General features: G+C 33.9%; 2 protein-coding genes across 6 annotated transcripts in view; one reads left to right on the forward strand and one right to left on the reverse strand.

The window, feature by feature from the left end:
• ccdc180 (coiled-coil domain containing 180) overlaps window positions 1-14,854 on the reverse strand; it is a 136,624-nt gene extending 121,770 nt beyond the window's left edge. The window contains exons 1-2 of one of the 3 annotated variants that reach the window (XM_069885833.1): window positions 14,738-14,854; window positions 11,856-11,980 (exon numbers count right to left, since the gene is read on the reverse strand). In XM_069885833.1, the coding sequence (XP_069741934.1) occupies window positions 11,856-11,915 (60 nt within the window). In that variant the 5' untranslated portion in view covers window positions 11,916-11,980; window positions 14,738-14,854. Of the gene's footprint in view, window positions 1-7,939; window positions 8,073-11,855; window positions 11,981-14,637; window positions 14,708-14,737 lie in introns of those variants that run through there. The other 2 variants (XM_069885842.1, XM_069885852.1) reach the window with 2 other exon arrangements.
• Window positions 14,855-14,950: 96 nt separating this feature from the next.
• The window catches only part of psmd5 (proteasome 26S subunit, non-ATPase 5), a 62,052-nt gene continuing 54,433 nt past the window's right edge, over window positions 14,951-22,569 (forward strand). For all 3 annotated transcript variants that reach the window (XM_069885873.1, XM_069885863.1, XM_069885868.1), the window contains exons 1-2: window positions 14,951-15,136; window positions 18,282-18,426. In XM_069885873.1, coding sequence (XP_069741974.1) covers window positions 14,964-15,136; window positions 18,282-18,426 — 318 coding nt within the window. In that variant the 5' untranslated portion in view covers window positions 14,951-14,963. The remainder of the gene's footprint in view (window positions 15,137-18,281; window positions 18,427-22,569) is intronic.

Below are 22,569 nucleotides of genomic sequence, written 5' to 3' on the forward strand. Positions count from 1 at the left end.
ATAATTGTTGATTCCAATTTAAAAAGCAAAATTTTGTTAATTAAATACTCTTCGCATCTTAGAATTAAAAGATGAAGCTATAACCTGTCCAACCCATTCCCTTTTCAACTTTTGATGTTCTTTTTCTATCAAATGAGTTTCCTGTAAAAAAGCAATATCTACTTTTAACTTTTTAACATGAGCTAAAACTCTCTTACTTTTAATTTTATAATTGAGCCCGTTCACATTTAATATTACAAAATTCAAACCTTGTACTACCATGTTTTAATTTTAGAAAATATAAAACTGTCCTCTCCACTCCAGGTCATCCCAGCTCCACAGCCAATTTTAGAAACATGCCATCTCCAAGAAAGAAAGTAAGAAAACCCAAAATAAAAGAATTTAAAAAAGAGAAAAAAAGAAAAGTGCTGATTAGGTCTTCCTTAATAACGAGAAGTGGCCCTCGCCACCAGTGGCACAAGGCCTTGGAAGAGGAAAGTGGAAAAAAAATCCGCCCACCCAGACAGAATATCAAAACCAATCTTCAATCAGTCAAGTATTACAGAAATTAAAGTGAATAAAGAGGAATATAAAATTAGTTTGTTTACAGATGATGTGTTAATTTATATAACAGATCCTGAGAATTCTTTAGTTTCTTTATATAAAAAAATTACAAGATTATGAATAAATATCTGGTTATGAAATTAATTGGGTTAAAAGTGAAGTTAGTTGAAGGAAAGTACAATCGTTGCAAATGTGGAGCTAAATTTGGTGGACAAATAATTCGATTAAATATTTGGGTATTAGAATTGATAGAAATTTAGAAATTTGTATAGCATAAATTATGTTCCATTATTTAATAAAATTAAAGATGATTTAAATAGATGGCATGATTTACCTATTACTTTAATAGGAAGAGTGAATTGTATCAAAATGAATATTTTTCTGAGGATTCAATACTTTTTTCAATCTATCCCTTGATTAGTACCCCAAAAATTTTTTTAAAAGTTCTTAATTTTATGGAAATGGAAAATGAATAGGGTCTTTGCAGAAATTAAGTTGGAAATTTGAATTAGGTGATTTACAACTTCCTCATTTTGAGAATTATTATAAGGCTGCACAATTGAAATTTATTAATGCAATGTTTGATCTGAATAAATCTTCTATTTCGGCCAATATAGAGTTCGATAAAGTTGACAAGTTTATGGCTGAATTTGTTTATAAATGGAATTCAAAACTGTTAGCTGGTATAGATCCACCAATTTTGAAACATTTAATTTAAATATGGAATAAAATTGATTATCAGATAGGTGGGAAAGGAAAGATCTCAGCGAAAATGGCTTTATATAAGAATAAACTTTTCCCTTCACTGTTAATAATTAGTTTTTTAAAATATGGAATCAAATGGGGATTAAAAAAGTTGAAGATTGTTTTGAAGTAGGGAAGTTTCAAGTTCCTGATAATACTTTTCTTTGTTATTATCAGGTTAAAAGTTTTTTGATGAAGAAATTAGGCCATAGTTTAAAATTACCAAGACAATCTGCTTTAGAATTATTACTTACTAAGGAAGATTCAAATAAATTTATCTTTGAGATGTACAAGTTATTACAAAGAAAAATGCTTAAATTGAATGTTCATAAATCAAGAGTGAAATGAGAACTTGATTTGAATAGAAAGATAAATAAAAATGTTTGGAGAAATTTGTGTAAAGTTAGTATAACTAAGGTCATAAATGTATGATATAGATTGGTACAATATAATTTTTTACATAAATTGTATTTAACTCCTCAGAAATTAAAGAAATTTAAATTAAGTTCTTAAGATTTATGTTTTAGGTGTGGAGAAGAAATAGGTACTTTTTTTCATTTGATTTAGACTTGTTCTGAGGTTAAGAATTTTTGGTTACAAGTTAAATTGATTTTGGAGTGGGTATTAAAATTAAGTTTACCATTTGATCCAATGTTATTTTTTATTAGGGGATATTAAGACAATTGCTTTAGGGTTGAGATTGACTATGTCCCAAATTGAATTTTTACATTTGGCTTTGGCGGTTTCTGAAAAAATGTTTGGGTATTACATGGAAATCTGATTTGGTTTTAGGAATGCAAAATAGCATAATGAAATGCAATCTTGTATTTCTTTAGAAAAGATAATGTATAATTTGAGGGATAAATACAATTTTTTGTAAAAGTATGGAGCTCATATTTAAAAACTCTTGGTATGAAAATTTGATCTCTCAACTTGCTCCAGTGGGTGTCTCAGTTTCCACTGCTAACAAGTTGATGATGATTGTTTTTAGTGATGATCTTTTTTTCTTTCTTTGTAGGAGGGTAGAGGAGGAGGGAGGGTGTTAGTGGGGTGGATGCTGGGGTGGGGGGGGTTCATTTAATTATATAATTGTATTATATATTATAACTAATCCCTTATGATTTAAAATTGTAAAAAATATTTTTTTAAAAACAATACCCCTAAGCATAAAGCCCTGAAAAAGGTAGTGGACACAACCCAGGACATCACAGGAAAAAACCCTCCCCACCATAGAGGACATCTACAGGGAACGCTGCCATCGAAGAGCAACAGCAATCATCAAGGATCTACACCACCCAACACACGCTCTGTTCTCGCTACTGCCATCGGGAAAGAGGTGTAGGCGCCAAAAGACTCGCATCACCAAGTTCAGGAACAGCTGCTTCCTCTCCACCATCAAACAAACTCAGTTTTCCATAATTAAACCTTTTTGACTTGAAATGGGTAATTTATTAGGATAACTGGAGTAAGATTCCCACAGGATCCAATGTTAATTTTACTGGGAGATGTTAGAGAGATTAAAACTAAATTAAAACTGAATATGTATCAAGTAAAATTTGTTCAAATTGCCTTGGCAATAACTAGAAAATGTATTGCTATAATTTGGAAGTCAGATATTGATTTGGGAATGGACAAATTCTGTAGAAGTACAGAAGTATTCCACTTGAGAAAATTACTTTACAAACTGTTGGTATTAAAATTTAAATGAATCTCAAACATATCCCTTCCCTTATAAGTCTCTAAAAATATTTCATAAAGTGAAGTGCTCCTGCTGTGGTTTTCTTGTCCTTTTTATTTTTTTAGTTTGTAGGGGGTTGTGGGGATTTATAGGAGGGTTTTCTTACTTTTGTATTTCTTTACTTTTTTTTCTTTTTTATAATACCACATGTATTTGGATTAAGTTTGAAATATTGTGATATGTTTGCTAAGTGGTTTTATATTAAGTAAATAAAAAAACAAACTCAATCAGAAACTCATTTATGGATGCTAACTTTTGGACTTTCTTGATTTTTTTCCCTCTCTGTATTGCACAGTTTGTTTACATTTCTTTATTTGTTTACATGTTTATGCTGTACAGTCTTTTTGTGGACTACCAATAAGTGGTAATTCTGACACGTCTGGTGGAAAAAGGAATCTCAGGGTTGTATGTGGTGTTAAGTATGTATTCTTACAATAAATCTAAATCTGAAAATCTACTATGATCTGTGAATCACAGTGATTAATAATTGTTACTTAAAGCTATTTTATCAATAGCAGTAATATTTTCTTTTTTTATATAAATTTTATTTTCTATTTGCGTCAAAACATATACAGTATTTATCCATAACTTAAGAATAATAAAAACTACGACACAAAAGTAATACAGTTTTTATATATTTTCTCTCCTCTGGCTCACCCCCTTCCTCCCCAAAAAAAGTAGGAAAAAAAGAAAAAGATAAGCCTATCTAATAAACTTAAATCTTTTAATTAATTAATTGCAGTTTAGGTAACAATCTTAAACCATAACTAATTAGGGTGGGTTGGATGGGGACGTGGTGGATGCTGCAAGCAAAGTTGTAGCAATAAAATCTATGTAGGATTTCCAAATCTTATCAAATTTTTCTGGTTGATTTTGTAAATTAAATGTTATTCTCTCTAATTGTATACAATTCAATAATTCCATTTGGCATCTATTCAACCCCACAATATCACCAGATTTCCATGTTACAGCTTTAGATTTCTTTGTTATTGCTATTGCTACACTTAAAAAATTCTTCTAATAAATATCCAACTTTAATTGAGAAATATCTCGCAATAAAAATATTTTTTTAATATTTATTTAAAGTACTGAAGGTATTTGGAATTCTGACAAGTTTTATAAATTGGATAAGAGCATTACATAATTCTCCAAAGGCTAAAGTGATTACAAATAAACAAATATCAAAATCTTTTTTGTTGGAAAGATCATCTAGACAAGGAGGTCTATTATTTCCTTTTTTATTTGCATTAGCTATATATAGAACCTTCAGCTGAGGTGATTAGAGGTGATAATGAGATTGAGGGCTTTAAGATACATGATAAAGAACACAAAATCAGTCTTTTTGCAGATGATGTAATACTATATCTTACAAACCCTGAAAGCTCATTAAAAAAAGTAAATGATCGATTGGCAATGGGTTAATATCAGGTTACAAAGTAAATATTGATAAAAGTGGGGGCGTGGCAAGATGGCGTAAGGAACAGATGTGCCTTCCAGTCCTCTCCTGACTCTTTGTTATTGTTTTGTCTATAAGTGCCCGTTAAAACTTTTTTAAAAGCCTAGAAATAGTTAGAGGTGTTGAATCAGTTTCTAATGGTACAACTGCTGAAAAGAAGTAAAAAAAAAAATGGCAACAGATCGTTAAGAAACTGCATTTCCCAAGGTTATCTGAGCCTACCTGTTTACAAGAAGCCAGGACTCAGTGTGGAATGGATCCAAGAAGAGAGGTACAAGATTCGGCAACGGAGCTCCGCTCTTTATCGGTAGGGCTCTTTAAAGATGGCGCCCGACAGCCCTTGGAACAAAGGGCTAGCCAGGCACGTGAGCGTGAATCAACACCCGCTGTGAGCACTGTCAGTGAATCTTTGACAGCTAAAACAGCTGGGACGCTGCCAGCTGAAGACCCGACTCTGAAAAGACATCTACCGATTGATGTAGCGGTGGCGCTGCGAAATGCACCACCAGTAATGAAGACTTCAACAGACATCGATGTAATGAAGGCATTTGATATAATATGGGTTAAGGATAACCCTAGCCATCAGCCTCCAGACACTGCTGAGGAGGTTGTGACAGGGGTTTCCACACGCAGTCATACTGTAAGAAAAGCAGTTAAACCAAGGGAAGGAATAGAAGACCCTTTGGCTACACAGAAACAGCAGGATCCTACTGTGCCTGAATCTATTCCAGTAGATATGCTTATTAAAAATCTTGAATCTAAATTATCCTCTACAATAAAAGAAATAGGTAAGGCTTTAGTTCAAATTAATACTAAGCTTAATACTTTGGTGGACATTAATATCCAACAGATGGTTGATTTTGGAGCTTTTAAGCTTGAAATGAGCGAAAGACTTGATGTTTGTGACCAAGGCATAATCGAGGTACGAGATCAAATACAAAATGTAAATAAAACAATTGAAATTTTACAAATTCAGAATAAAAATTTAGCAAAAAAGGTTGATTATTTGGAGAATCAATCTGGACGGAATAATATAAAAATTGTTGGTTTGCCAGAAGATATGGAAGGATCAGATCCAAGAAAATGTTTCACTGAATGGATTCCACAAGTGTTGGGACAAGATAAGTTTCCGGAAGGCTTAATATTGGAACGTGCCCATCGAGCTTTGAGAAGAAAACCTTTTTCAGGACAAAATCCAAGACCTGTTCTGGTTCGTTGTTTAAATTATTATGATAGAGAGACAATTTTGCGTGTGGCTATAAGAAATGCACAACAAAGAAGATCTCCCTTGATGGTTCAGAACATTCGTGTTTTTTTAAAATCTGGATTTGAGTCAAGAAGTTATGCCTCAACGACATGAATTTAACCGTGTGAAAGAAGTGTTGTGGAAAAAAGGATATAAAGCAACATTTAGATACACTGCAGTATTGAAGATTTTTCAAGATGGCTATCAACCAAAATTTTTTGATAATCCTAAGGATTATCAATTGTTGCCAATTACGCAATTTCAGGAAAGACGTAGTCCACCACGGTCTCCAAGGAGAGTGGAGACGCAAGATGGGAATCGAATTCCAAGAAGAAATGGAAACAATGGTGGTCGGAGTGATAAAGTTGATTAAAAAAAAGTTTTTTTTGAGAAGATTTTAGATAATGATGATAGTTTAATGTGAAACGGGAGTTGGGAGAGGGAGCTGGGCGGGCATCATTTTCCAGAAGTCATCAGCTACATGTGAGTTATCTCACACCCTTTACCTTGTGGGAGTTACCGCATTGAGTGGTTGAGACAGGAGGAGGTGGTTGTAACCTCCTACCTGTTTTTTTTTTCATCAATTTTTGGATTAAGGAGTGAAGTTTTTATTTATTATTATTTTTAATTATTTTTTTCTTTTTGTAGTTTTAGGAGGGGATAAGGGGAGGGGGTGTTCTTCTTTTTTTCTCCTTCTCTTTTTCTTTGTGTTATTGTAAGTAATGTCTAAACTTAAGTTTGCCTCTCTTAATGTTCAGGGTTTAAATAATCCTATTAAGCGTAAGAAAGTACTTGCTTACTTAAAAAAATTAAAAGTTGATGTGGCTTTTCTGCAGGAAACTCATTAAACAGATAACTGAAACATTTGAAGCTCAAACGTGAATGGGTTGGACAAGTTTTCTATTCTTCATTTAATTCAAAGGCGAAAGGAGTGGCAATTCTGGTGCATAAGAATTTACCATTTCAGTTACAGAATGAAGAGAAAAATGGAGGAAGATTATTAAAACTGAATTGTACAATTTTTAATGAGGCTTGGACTCTGCTTGATGTTTATGCTCCAAATGTTGAAAATACAGCTTTTATTGTAGATGTGTCTTTATTACTTGGACAAGCAAATTCTAATGTGATGATTGGGGGGAGATCTAAATGTGGTATTGGAGCCTTTATTGGACAAGTATCTAAGAGTAATTAAGAAATCTAAGATGGCAGTACAAGTGACTAATATGATGAAATATTTGAATTTAGTTGATATCTGGCGAAGACTTAACCCTACAGAGAAAGATTTTTCTTTTTATTCTTCACGTCATAATTCTTTTTCAAGAATTGATTATTTTTTAATTTCAACACATTTGCAGGATAAGATCATATCTGTGGATTATAAGGCAAGGTTGGTCTCAGATCATTCATTATTATTATTAGAATATCAGAGTTCACAAGATGTTCAGAGAACTCCAAGATGGAGATTTAACACTATGTTATTACAAAAAACAGAATTTATTAGTTATTTAAAAAAACAAATTGAGGATTTTATTAGTAATAATGTTAACTCTGTTTCTAGTCATTTTGTTTTATGGGACGCAATGAAACCTTTTTTACGAGGTCAAATTATTAGTTATGCATCTAAAGTAAAGAAAGAGAGAATTAGAGAGATTGAAGATTATAGTGAAAAAGAATTTCAAAAAAATGCTACCGAAATGCAAAAGAATCAGTTAACTAATTTAAAATTAAAATATAATGAATTACAAACATATCGATTTGAATGTTTAATGAATCGAACTAAACATAAGTTTTATGAATGGGGCGAGAAAGCTCATGGAGTTTTATCATGGCAGTTAAAAAAAGAACAATTATCCAGGATTATACCAGTAATTAGAAAAAAAATTGGGTATTACTTTTAGACAAAAAAAAATTAATGAGGAATTTTGTAATTTTTATAAAAAATTATATATGTCTGAGTGTAAAGATGTAAGTGAAGATGCAATAGATTCTTTTTTGAAAAATATTAATTTGCCACAGCTGAATCAAGAAGATAGACAAGAGTTGGATAAATCTTTTACAGAAAATGAAATTGAAATGGCTATAAGAGATATGCCAAATGGAAAGGCACCCGGTGAAGATGGGTTCTCTATAGAATTTTATAAAACTTTTTATGTTGATATATCTTCTATTTATAAGAATGTAATACAGAAAATTTATAAAACTTTTCAATTACCTGAATCTTGTTCTAATGCAATCATTACGGTTATACCAAAAAAAGGTTTCTTCTTATCGACCAATATCATTGTTAAATGTAGATTATAAAATTGTAGCTAAAGTTATGGCTAATAGATTAGCTCAATTTTTTCCTAAAATAATACATAAACATCAAACAGGATTTATAAAAAATAGATATGCGTCTGATAATATTTTGCGACTAATTACTTTGATAAATAAATTTAAATTTCAAATGAATTATCCAATAATGGTTTCATTAGATGCAGAAAAGGCTTTTGATAGAGTGGAATGGAAGTTTTTATTTAAAGTACTTGAGAAATTTTGTTTTGGTTCTTCGTTTATTGGATTGATAAAGGCTTTATATAATAGTCCGAAGGCTAGAGTTGCTACTAATGGACAGATCTCAGAATCTTTTGGTTTAACAAGGTCTACTAGAAAAGGATGTCCATTGTCACCTGCTTTATTTGCTATAGTTATTGAACCTTTGGCACAGTTAATACATCAAAATGAAAATGTTAAGGGTATGAGAGTTTTGAATGAGGAATATAAAATTAATTTATTTGCAGATGATGTTTTATTATACCTGGTGGACCCTGATATTTCTTTACCAGCAATTCAAGAATCTTTAGAAAATTATGGTCAATTATCTGGTTATAAGGTAAATTGGGCTAAAAGTGAAATTTTGTCAATTTATAAAGATGATTATTCGATATATAAAAATATTACAAAATTGAAGTGGACAAAACAAATTAAATATTTGGGAATTAATGTCAATATAGAATATCAAGATTTATATTCAATTAATTACCTTCCCTTAATAAAAAAGATTAAATTCGACTTGATTAGGTGGAAGGACTTACCTTTAGGTTTATTGGAGAGGATTAATACTATAAAAATGAATATTTTTCTTCGGATGAAATATTATTTCAATCAATTCCTTATTTTTTTAAAAAAAGTTTTTTTGAGGATTTATACAAAGCAGTTAGAGAATTTTTATGGAAGGGAAAATTTCCGAGGGTAGCAATGAAAAAATTGATGTGGGATTTTCAATTTGGAGGTTTGAGATTACCCAATTTCCAATATTATAATGAGGCAGCTCAATTTAAATTTCTTAGTGCACTAATGAATATGGAGGATCTGCCCAGTTGGGCAAAGATAGAATTGGCAGTTATTTTAGAAAAATCTCCACCTGAATTTTTGTTTTGATGGAATAAAAATTTGTTACGAACTTATGATGTATCATATTGAAACATTTATTGAAGCAATGGACGAGTAAACTTGATAAAATGGGGCTTAAAAATAAATGGTCTGGGCGATTGCCATTTCATAATAATCAACTTGTTCCTTTTACGGTCTCCAATATCATTTTGAAACAATGGGAAAGGAAAGGAATAAAAAACTTACCTGATTGTTTTTTTTGAAGGACATTTTTGTTCTTTTGAGGAATTACAAAGGAAATTTGGTATTAGTGGAAATTCTGTATTTGTGTACTATCAGCTAAGATCATTTGTAAAACAGATATGTGGTCGGCAAATGACTTTATTACCCGAAACTAGCTTTGAGAAATATGTACTTTCAATACCAGAAAAGGGGTATATATCTGATTTGTATTGTATTTTACAAGAAAATGAAAGTAAGAAAGATTGGGATAAAGATAAGTTGAAATGGGAAAAAGATTTAGGTTCTACAATATCTGAAGAAGCTTGGATGGAAATTTCTCAAAATAGTATTCAGAAATTGATTAATGCTAGATTAGTGATGATTAATTATAATTTTATACATCAATTATACTTAACACCAGAAAAATTTAAAAAATTTGGTCTTAGTAAGTCAGATTGTTGTTTTCGTTGAGACCAGACAGCCAGTACTTTTTTACATACTGTCTGGTCCTGTGACCGAATGCAACAGTTTTGGAAAGGTATTCAATCTATATTTAATAGATTATATAATATTTGTGTTGTATTAGATCCTGATATATTTTTATTAGGGAATATGTAATCATTAATTGATTTAGGATTAAATGATTATCAGATTTCTTTTATCTATTTAGCTTTAGCAGTGGCCAAGAAATGTATAGCGTCTACTTGGAAAGATAGAAATAGACTAACTTTGGACAGGTGGTATCTAGAGATGAAGTCTTGTTTAATTATGGAAAGGATATCTTTTTCAAGTTGAAGTGGACTCAATTTGTTAAGTATATGCAATTAAGTTTGATTTAAGTATGTTCTTAGATGTGATATTTTAGATCTGATAAATCTTTTTAAAAATTATTTTTATTTGTCATATTTTTCTTTTTTTTGTGTGTGTATTTTTAAAATATATAATATTATTAATTTTATTAATTCTTCACTCTTTATTTTGGGGAGGGGAAGGGTGGGTTTTTTTATATATATAGATTTTTAGTTTTTGTATATGTAGGGGGGGTTAGACTGAATTAAGTTAGGTTATTAATGTTATATTGTAATTATATTATTCTATTTTATATCTTTTCTTTAAATGTAATCTTTCTTTTTATTCCTGTGATAAAACCTTTAAATAAAGTTTTTTTAAAAAGTAAATATTGATAAAAGTGAAGTGATGCCAATGATCGAGACAGACTAAGTCCAAGTCAAAAAAAAACAACAAAATTTAAATGGCAGAACAGTGCAATTAAATATTTAGTAATTAATGTTGATAAGAATTTAAATAATTTATTTAAATTAAATGCCTTTATTGAGGAAAATTAAAGATGGAAAGATTTGCTAATTTCTTTAATAGGAAGGATTAATTGTGTGAAGATTAATATTTTTCCTAGAATACAATACCTTTTTCAATCTTTACCAATTTTTGTACCAATAATTTTTTTTCAAGATTTAAATAAAAATGTAAGATTTATTTGGAGGGATAAAACACCTCGGATGGTATTGGAAAAATTAACATGGAAATATGTCCAGGGGTGGGGAAACTAAGAATGCCTAATTTTAAAAATTACTATAAAGCAGCTCAACTTAGATTTTTGTGCCTGAGATCAGGCTGGAGCTTCGAATCCCGTCTTGTCTGTAAGGAGTTTGTCCATGTCTATGTGGGTTTTGCTCTGGTTTCCTCCCACCATTCAAAATATACCAGGGGGTGTAGGTTAATTGGGTCTAAATTGGGTGGCATGTACTTGTGGGCCGAAATGACCGGTTACTGTGCTGTATGACTAAATTTTTAAAAAACTTAGTAATTCAAAGTCTTTTTAAACTTTCCAAATGTAAAAAAAGTTGCCAAGCAAACCTCAGCAGCTATATTAGGAATGATTTTTAACCCTGCTCCCATGCAGGCCAGGTTTAAGAAAGTGATTAAAATAGTGTTCAGGCCTTCCAGCTCCATTTAGGCATAACTACTATTTTGAGAGAGTTAGTCTCCAGAATTAGATCGCTCAAGGTCTAATACCATTATTTGGACTGGCAACATGATTTTCTTTTTGCTGATTTTATCAGTGACATTCCATTCTGAGATAAGCCACCCAGGACACCATCATCTGAAAGAAGATCACTGTTTTAAATTGTTTTTGAGATTTCCTTTTGGAACAATAGATGCAGGAATGTTCTTGCAACAGCTACATGAAAACTGGTCTCCTCTTCTAATAGCTTGCCTACCATTGACTTGATTGCAATTAGCTCTGGATGGCTCACCCTTTCCCTTAATGGCAGGGCTCATACCCAGATATTACCCTCATGCCTTGGGAAAATACATCTCCTCAAACAGGGCAATAAAATTTAACATGGCACTGGCCTCATATTAGCAGAGTCATTTTGCTCTCACTCCAGCCTTAGCAAACTAAGCTCGTATTTGAGGTAACAGCAGGCCATTATGATACACAAAAGCTTTTACACCAATAACATATCCTGTTTTAATACTGTTATTAGATGATGACACAATTTTGAATCTACCTCAGCATCAAAGATTTGTCTGTAGATCTTTCCACTGGGCACCACACGAACTTCACCCATTATGGAATGGCAAGATCTTTAGTCATCCAATATGAATCCACGTCAGGAAAGGAGGTAACATAACTCTACATTCAATGGAAAGAACATTATAAATAAAGACACCAAATTCAAAAATATGAAGGCATACATCATTGTATTACTTATATTGTTTTATTTATATTATTTGTAGAGAAATAATAGTATCTTAAGATTTTTTTATATAATTATTTAACTCGCCCAATTGTTGTTCCCTGATTCATCTGAGGTAGATGTTTTCAGGAAGGAATCTGTGAACCTGACAGTCAAGGAGCTTGTTAAAAAGAAATGCCATTTCTGTAGTCCAAACTTCATCTTATTTCTGATTTACAATCCTGTTAGCATTTGTCCACTTTCACCTTCATGAACTGTTAATTTAAGAAATTACTCAGAATCACTACTTCTGAGTTAGTTTGACTTCACACCAGATCAGAGATAAAACAGATAATGCTCACCACAAGGAGGGCAGCTTCTAATGTAGAAAAGCTTCCACAGCAGAGAATTTATAAACATTGAACACAAAAAGCAGTTCTCAGGTTATTTTAGCTTCAAAATTACAACTCTCTTCTATACCACAACACAATTTGAAAGATTGCAGTTTTGTAAATTTGTTCAGCTTTTCTCATAAATGCTTATGCTAAGCAATAAACAGCTAACACAAGGATGTGTAATTCTGTTACAGATTATATGGATAAGTTTTGGGGAGATAAATTTGGAAAGGTTTGTTAAAGTAAGTCACATACAAACACTTTAAAGCAGATCTTATTTGAAAAACTGGAGCTCTGCTAATGCTAGACATATCGGGGCCTCACAGCTTTTGCAAGAGCTTTGAAGAGTGCTCAAGAGACTTCACTGATGGATTGTTGTTTACAAAAGGCAACAGATGAAAGAGCATGTCGGAGTCGCTTCTGTAAGAGAGCTTGCTGTTCTAAGAGGGTCATGTGGTTTTGCAAGCAGAGAGAGTCAAACAGACTTTCTCTCAGAGAGAGAGAGAGAGAGAGAGAGAGAGAGAGAGATCACTCGTACAGTGTTACAGCCAGCAGAAGTGGCTGGGACTGGAACAGGACAAGCTGGCAACCTTGTGGAGAGCCCATTTTGTAAGACGGTCTGGTCAAAGCCCTTGTGGTTTTTGCAAGAGGCGAGGACTAGCTGTCTAATGTTTCACTTGGAATAAGAGAAACAAAAAGGAACTCTGTGATGACCTGAAAGAAAGAGGATATCATCTGGAGAACTCTGATGGGGCAAGTTTCGTCAGCAAGATACTGAAGTGGCTGATTAAAAAGGAACAACAAATCTCTCTCTGAAAACTGACAAGGACCTTCCTGAGTGGTAACCATTTACCTTTCTAGCACCAAAGCTTGGTGAAAGTTCATAAATGTTAAATTCAGTGCACAGTATAAGATTTGCCTGCAACCAGTGAACTTGGAGGAATGAGAAGTGAGATTGGACTGTGAATCAAAGAACTTTTCTGAACTTACACACACATTATATACACTTGCGCTTAGAATTAGAAGGGGGTTAAGTTAGGTTAGTTAAACCAATAGAGTTAAGTTCAAATGTGATTCTCTTTTCATGTTTAAAGATAATTAAAAGCAACTTTTGATTAAGTAACCATTTGTTTTGGTGAATATCTATTGCTGCTGGGTTCTGGGGTCCTCTGGGTTGGTAACAATTCAAAGAACATTCAAGGAATACGAATTAAAATAATAGAGCAGAGGATGTCATTTGAACCTGAACCATTGCTCTGGAGAAACTATCCTTGCCAACATTAATTTCCTTGTCCCCTTAACCCTGCAATTTTTTTTCAAGTTATTGTTAAACACTGAGGCAGTCCAACTTGTTTAGCAGTAATGTTAAATAAAACCAGTAAATGCTCCCAGACAATTCAGTGACCTTTTGCATTTTTTTTTGGTTATTTGCCTACCTTGCATTTGGTAGGTTGGAGCAAACACTCCCAAGAACAGTGTCTGCAATATTGGTTCAAAACGTTGTACACACTGATCTTGATACCATGTTAACTCGCGAGAGAACAATCCCATTAGTCCCACTTCCTCTCTATTTCCTGAATGCCCAAAAATTCCCTTTGATATACATTTCCATTTTGCTGTAATTCACACTAGTCAATTAACTTACCATTGCATCTTTAGGATGTGGGAGGAAAGCAGAGCATCCAGAAGAGAGCCATGTGTATTGAATATTGTCTCTAATCCAGGTACTAATTACTGAGCCACATTGCTACCCTGACACATAACAAACAATCTTACACTGTTCTTCGATTTGTGAACATTCCTATTCATAATTTTTTTTGTTATAATGCAGCTTGCTTTTTTAATGTCCCCGATTTATAATTCCATTTTTAAAAAAAAACATGGGTACATTGCCTCAATGGGAATGGAATGTAGAAAATACATAATACATTTTGCCCAGCTTTTTTGACGCACAAAATTAAAGGGGCTTTTTTTTCCAGGAATGGATTCTATCCATAAATGGAACCATACCATGCGAGAAACAGAGATTTCTCGTAGCGCTTCCCATAAGATTCCCTCCACACCTTTTCATGCAAGTCTAAGTAACAATCGTTTTGTATTCCTTACTCCCTCCTGCATGAAATCTCTTTCTGTTGTCTTAGTAACTTCACGCGGCAGTAACGAAGCCCTGGCTTTGGATTTAATAGTAATGAATTTCGGTTTATTAACAACGATCTTACATTGATCCTGACCATTGGAAACCATCTGCTAGCCGACCATTTCTCCCATCAACTTCACCATTACTCCCAGTTCAATGATAAATCATTATTCCACCATTACCTGTGTGAAGCTGTCGAGCTAAACCTGAGTCTAGAATTTCTGTTGACATGACTGAGAGGGGCAACCACTTTCGAGTCTGCCCTGGTTACTCCAGCAACCGTGCACAACAAAGACAAGGAAGAGAGCGGTTGTTCATTCTCTCGCGAGATCTGCCTCCAACTCCCAGGGCGCTGATGTATCGCGAGAAGAACTTTGGTGCCCCCCCCCCCGCGTGAGTGAGGAGAAGATGGCGTCCTCTGTGACAGAGCTGTTGAGCGAGATTGCGGAGTTGAGTGAGCCTCTGGTGGAGTTGAATCGGCTGAAGGCCGCGGTGAATTCAGTGCCTCTGAACACGCTAAGGGAGCTAGCGACGGGCTTGCGCTTTGGGGTGCTGTTCAACTTGCTGGAGAGCGATGACAGGCGAGTTTATGCATTGGAAGAATTGGCGTTGGTTCGGGGAGTGGTTGTGGTTTAAGATCTGTTTTGAACAATGAATTGTTTCGGCCTCTGAGAAAGGACCATGAACAGTCTCACTGCGAAGTAGTGAGCCCGCCCGCCTCCCTGCTGTGCTCGGTCTCCTTGTGCAATTGGCCTTTGTCGAAGAGATTGTTCAAGAGCCCGTGGAGGAGAGTTGACCAGTTTTGGTCAATGTTTAATGAGTGCACCCTGAATTTATAGAAAAATATCGGAAAGATGCCTCCTCGTTCTTGAATACATAGAAGATTAACTGTTCAGATTTAGGATCTTTAAAAAGATAAACAAACTAATCAACTCGGATAGTACTGACAAGTCGATGAAAAAAAGCTGACTGGCTAAAGAAAAGGATGACAGAATTCTTATCAGAGTAATTACCTCATTAGTCAACACTTCTGTCAAAGATTTTGAAAGTGATTCAAAAAGTGTCCCCACAGTGTTTGAAAATTGGCAAGAGATTCCAGTGATCCTGTCTGCCGCTGTTATGGTCCTGTGGATTGACCTCCGATCCATTTCCCTGCAGCAACTGTACCCACACTGTGATGCAGCTGGCCAGGATGCTCTTGATAGAGCTCCTATAGAAGGTTGATATGATGGTGGCCAGTAGCTGTGTCTGCTTCAGTCTTCTCAGAAGTTCAGTTGCTGATGTGCCTTTATTTTACGTGAGGAGATGTTGAGTAGCCTGATAGGTCACTAGTTAAGTAAACTCCAAGGTGCTCTCCACTCTCTACTACAGAGTTGTTGATGTGTAGTGGACGGTGTTCATTCCTGGTCCTCCTGAAATCCACTATCATCTCTTTCATCTTGTCCATGTTGAGACTCAGGATGTTACTCTTGCGCCATATCACGAGATTTTCCACCTCTTCTTTGTCGTTGCTGATGAGGCCACCTACTATTATGTCATCTGCAAATCTGATGACACTGTTAGAGCTGGATCTGGCAATGCAGTCAAGAACTTGCAACATGAACAGGAACAGGCTGAGTACACAGCCTTGAGGTGCAACGCTGCTCAATGTGAGGGTGCCCAGACAAACTGGTCTTTCCATTAGGAAGTCCATAATCCAGTCACAGAGAGGTGTGTTGAGTCCCAATGAGGACAGCTTCTCCACCAGCCTCTGGGGAATGATCATATTAAACGCTGAGCTGAAGTCATTGAATAGCAGTCCGGCATATGAGGCGTCACTCACTTGGTGGGTCAGGATAAAGTGAAGGGATAAGGCTATAAGCATTGTCTGTGGAATGGTTTGTTCTATAGGAAAATTGAAATTAGTCCATTGTCTGGGAGGTGTGCTTTGATGCATTCCATCAACAGATGTTCAAAGCATTTCATAATGGTGGAGGTCAGTGTCACAGGGTGGAAGTCACTGAGACCTCTTGGGAACCGGGATGATTAAAGCTGTTCAAAAATTTGTCCTTGCATTTGTGTTCTTCACCAGCATTTCACTTGCAAGTTTACCTTCAGAATATCCTTCATGAGGATGCCCAGGTCTTTTTGCATCTAGGTATTTTAAATTTTCTCCCTATTTTAAAAGTAGTCTGCTTGTTTATTTTTGCTAACAAAGTGCATGACTGTTCACTTTCTGACCAATAAAGGTAAATTTAATTTGCCTAATATCCTAATCTTCTGTCTAATATCCTAATCTGTCTGTTCTTCTGCAGCCTCTGTGTTTCCTCTACACTACCTGTGCCTCCACCTACCTTTGTATCACCTGCAAACTTGGCCATGATCCAAATCATGAATAGCGGCCCCAACACCAACCCCTGTGGAACACCATGAGCTACCCCCCTATCTCTTTCCAGCTTTTTTTTCTCATGTAACCTCCCACTTACATCCACCTATGACCTGTTACCCTGTACTCCTCTCCCCTTGCCCCCACATTTTTATTCAAGTCTGCCTACTTTTTGCTCAGGGCTCGACACAAGCCTTGCGCCTGAAGCATTGGTTACCCTTTACTTCCTAGAGATGCTGTGTGACCTTCTGAGTTTCTCCAGCACTTTTGTGTACTCTGCACATTTTCCTGTTTATTTACTGTGACAGCTGGTTCAGTTTGGTATCTTGCCTCCCTTTGCTAAATAAAATGTATTTCAATTGGTTTTCGTGAAACTTTGCTGAATGCTATGCAAATTGTTCTGATGTTTGTATGTATTGTAGAAGTGATCACTTATTACATTGCGAATATTTTGGGGAAAATGTGAGGAGCATTATAAAATGCATATTTTTTTTAACTTTTTGTTTGAATTGTCACTAGTTTTCAATACAATGCATTTTGATTAGTTGCTGAATTATATTTTTTTAATCCCTATGTTTGAAATCACTTGCATTTCTTTGGTTGTGAATGTTATTTGTTATATTTCATGTTGCCTATTTTAATGAATGCTTTGAGTTGAATTCCATAAATCTGTTAATTTCTACACTGGTACTGTACCAAGAAAGCTTCTGATTTTAAAAATGCAGTTGATTCACTAATACCATTCACAGAATAGGCCTGCTACTCTTGCCCACTTTGGACTTCATTTGATTGAAGTCCCAACCACTGCCATTGATAATTAAGAACTCCATTCCAACCAGGAGTTTGTAATAGACATGTCCTTGCTACCTATCAAGCATATTAAAGCTTGGTATGAATAAAGATTTTTGTCATTCAAAGAACAAAAGCAAAACTCAGGAATATTTCAACTGGCTAAGCTCTGATATTGCAGACATTTGATAATACATACTCAGGAAAAAAATGAGCTTCAATAGATGATAAAATTCCTTGAGCCAATCACTTGGACCAAGACTGAATCTCTGACAGTTTCACTTCTTCATGGATTCAATAGTGTTCAAAAGCCTGTTGGTCTCATTTTTTGTTGAGCGTGTCAACCTCCCTCTGGGCTGGAGAATTTCTGCTTGCCTCGAGCTAATCGTTTATAGTAAGGCTGATTCCTGGTTCTAGTCTGCCCACTCAGATGAAATAACATGCATAATTGTCCTATTGGCCTTGAAAAGAATTTTGCAGCATCATCTTGTTTCACACAGCAAATTTGTACTTGACCCAGTGCATTTTTTTTGTAAATTTTATTTTGCCTATATCCAATTTTGTCTCTTTAGGGAACAAATTGATGTGTGTGTTGCCATTCTGGAGCGATTTTTGCAATCTTTGGAACCAATCTGCCTGGTTCAAAATTACAAGCTGGAGCTCCAGAAGGGACTTCAGCATTCTGATGACCGTGTAAAAACCTTGGCACTGACGCAGGTAAGAAGGGTCTTTCTTCAAAAGTGTTCTTTATGTTTGACTGTTTTCAGTTTCTTTTGAAAACTTGTTCTATGAGTTGCCACAGCTGGAAGATTAGGCAACATCCTTATTTCAAGTTATTAACTTCGATTCCTAAAATTTTAATCATATAGTTTTGTGTAAAAAGGTTGACCCCTTGCAGACCATCAAGACATGCATTCTTTTTTTCAAACTTTATTTAAAAGATAGAAAAAAACATAACATACAGTTTAATAATAATCAAAAAATTATTTTACAAAAATATATATAAAACAAAGCAAATAAAAAAATAAATTTTAAAAATCAAAAAAAAAACCCAGCGCACCCTCCCACCTCTTCAGCCAGCTCCCTTAAGGGGAGCAAAAGATATAGATTATATATATAAAAAAAGAATATTATAAATGTTAATAACATTTCTAAGTATATCTAAATGCATATATTTCAAATAAGGAGACCACTTACTAACAAAAGAAGAATAATTATCATGTAAATTATCGGTAATCTTTTCCATGACAATACATACTTTCAATTCATTAAGCCAGTGTAATATATTAATCTCAGTATCATCTTTCCAAGTACAAGCAACACATTTACGCACTACTGATAATACCAAACGTACAAAAGCGATTTGAATTTTATCCAATCCCATTCCCCTTAACAAATACAAATTACCCAACAAAAAAAATCATTGGATCTAATGGTAATATAAGATTGTATAATTTTTCCAAAACTACTTTAATTCCTTGCCAAAATGATTGAACTTTATCACAAGTCCAAACAGCATGTAAAAAAAGTTCCAATACATGAGCCATATCTGAAACAAGAATTCGAATTTCTAAACCCATATTTTTTTTAGCTTTTCCAGGGCCAAATATAATTGATGTAAAAAAATTATAATTAATGTTCCTGTTCCGTCAAATATATCAACACATCATCTACAGATAAATTAATTTTATATTCTTCATTTTTAACCCTCATCCCTTTAATTTCTTCATTTTGTCTAATAGCCTGAGCTAATGGTTCAATAGCCACCACAAATAAAGCTGGTGACAATGGGCAGCTCTGCCGAGTTGAATGAGTCAATTTAAATGGTAAAGAAATCACCACCCTAGCAATCGGGTTCGTATATAAAACCTTAACCCAACCAATAAAAAAGGGCCAAATTAAAATTTCTCTAACACTTTAAATAAATAAAAAACCCACTCAACACTATCAAAAGCTTTTTCTGCATCTAATGTAACCACCATAGGATGGTTGAGTTACTTTCAGTATGCATTGACCAAGGTAATTAATCAAAATATATTGTCTGATGCATTTCTATTCTTAATAAAACCTGTTTGATCAATATGTACTAATTTGGGTAAGTATTTAGCAAGTGTATTAGCTAATACTTTTTCGCTATGATTTTATAATCTACATTTAATAAAGAAATAGGTCTATATGAAAACATTTTTAATGGATTTCTATCTTTTTTTGGAATAACCATTATTCTGATACCTTCTGATCTTCAGTAACTTGATTCAACAATACATTAGAGAAATCATGAAAAAGTTTATAAAATTCCACAGGGAATCCATCATCCCCTGGGGACTTTCCATTAGGCATTTCCTGAATAGCTTCCTTAATTTCAAAATCCGTAAATGGAGATTCCAGTTCCTGAACATCTTTCCCTTCTAGAACCGGTAACTTTAATTTAGATAAGTAAGAATCAATAAAATGAATAAAACTGGTCATTAATTTCCTGAGGCTTATAAGTAATTTTTAAATTCTTCTTAACAGCATTAATAGTCTGAGATGCCTGTCAGCTTTCAATTCCCAAGCAAGTACCTTATGAGCTCTCTCTCTCCCAATCATAATAATGTTGTTTAGATTGATTAATTAAGCGCTCAAACTGATAAGTTTGTAAAGTATTATAATGTAATTTCAACTTCGCTAATGTGGCTTTTTTATCTTCTGTTACATCTTTCTGAAAATCTTTCTCTAACTCAGCAATCTGATTTTCTAACTTTAAACTTTCTGCCATATATTGTTTCTTAACTTTCGTAGAATAACTAATGATCTGCCCCTTCAAATAAGCTTTTAAAGCATCCCATACTACAAAATGACCATCCACAGAATTAACATTCTCAGTCAAAAATAAAGATATATGCTCTTTAACAAAAGTAACAAACTCTAGTGTTTTCAGTAACATTGGGTTAAACCTCCATCTATATGATGGATGTACTACCTCCAAACTTTCACAAGAAAAAACTGATAATGAATATCTGATATAACTCTACTTTTATATTCAGCTTATAATACTCTACCTTGTAAATGTGCTGATACCAAAAATAAATTAATTCTAGAGAACGAATGTCATGTCATGAAGAGTAAAAAGAAAAATCTTTCTCTGTAGGATTAACTTTTCTCCAAATATCTACCAAATTTAAATCTTTCATTAATGCATTAATTTGTATTGCCATCTTTGATTTCTTTATACTCTTTGGATTTCTGTCCAATAAGGGATCCAGAACACAATTAAAGTCACCACCAACTAAAATATTTTCATTAGCTTGAGTTAACAGTAAAAAAGCTTCTGAAATAAACTGATCATCATCTATATTAGGTGCATAAAAATTCAGCAAAGATTTTACAGTTCACTCTTAAAACTCTGCCAGCATACCCCTCTGAAGATTCCAAATCAAATGTTAAGTTTTTATGAATCAAAATCGCTACTCCTCTTAGAATTAAAAGAAGAAGAAAAAAACCTGTCCAACCCAATTTCTTTTCAATTTCAAATATTCTTTTTCAGTTAGATACGTTTCTTGTAAAAAAGCGGTTAATTTTCATTTTTTTTATATAAGCCAATACTCTTTCTCTTAATTGGATTATTTAATCCCTGAACATTAAAAGTTGCAAAATTCAATTTAGACATCTTTTAAACTACTAATATATTTACACTATAAAATAATGCTCCCCTTTATAATTATTCTTCAAAAAAAGGGGAAAAAAGTCCCCCCTCTCAAAAAAAACAATAAAAAAAACACAAAAACGCAAAAGAAACACCCAAAGGTAGTAATACCCTAAAAATCTGGGTGTGGTGAACCCACTAGCAGCAGATGACGATCAAAGTTTTCAGTGTCATCTAACCCCCCCCCCCCCGGCAGATACATATTTATTATGTAATTAAACACAATCAGGTATAGTCCATATATTCAACCCAATGATTCCAAACCCAACGACTGCTCTGGGTCTTCAATATCAAGAAGACTTTGTGTCAACTCTTCTTTCCATACCCATTTCCATTTACCCTACCCTTAGGAGACAATGGTGGAGAACACCCATTTCTTCACAGTTCCGGCAAAGAATTAGCAAAAACCAAAGCATCATGATCATTCTCAAAAAATTGAGATTGTAAGTTTCCATAAAAAACCTTCAAAATTGCAGGATAACGAAAAGCAAACTTGTAGCCTTTTTGCCATAAAACATCTTTCACCGTATTAAATTCTCATCGTCTTCTAATAACCTCTTGGCTCAAGTCGGTATAAAAAAATTATTATTTTGAACCATTAATGGAGACTGACTCTGCATGCTTTCTGTACCGCCACACGTAAAATCATTTCTCTATCTTGGTATTTTAAACAATGAACCAAGACTGCCCTCTGTGTTTGTCCTGGATGTGGTTTTCTCCTCAAAGCTCTATGAGCCCGATCCAATTCCAAGCCTTCAGGAAAAAGCTGTTTACCCAGCACCTCTGAGATCCAGTACTTAAAAGATTTTATAGGATTGGAACCTTCAATGTCTTCTGGAAAACCGACTATTTTCACATTATTCCTTCGGCTTTGATTTTCCAACAAATCAATCTTCTTCAATAAGTCTCTTTTTTGAATCCCCCAATCTACAAAAGATCCTTCCACTTTTTCCATTTTTTCTCTATTACGTTCCACCTGATTTTGACACTCAGAAAAGGCTGTTTCAATTTTCTTAAAATTATCTTGCACAGTATCAACTGATTTTATACATCTATTAATATCACTCAACTACAGTCATTTCCTGTTTCATAGTTGACATTTCATCACACAAAGTATTCATTTTTATTTTCATCTCCATAAATCCTTGGTTCATCTGAATTGATGTTTGTTTTGA

Source organism: Narcine bancroftii, chromosome 1 (assembly GCF_036971445.1).
Source record: "Narcine bancroftii isolate sNarBan1 chromosome 1, sNarBan1.hap1, whole genome shotgun sequence".
In the NCBI taxonomy this organism is placed as follows: domain Eukaryota; kingdom Metazoa; phylum Chordata; class Chondrichthyes; order Torpediniformes; family Narcinidae; genus Narcine; species Narcine bancroftii.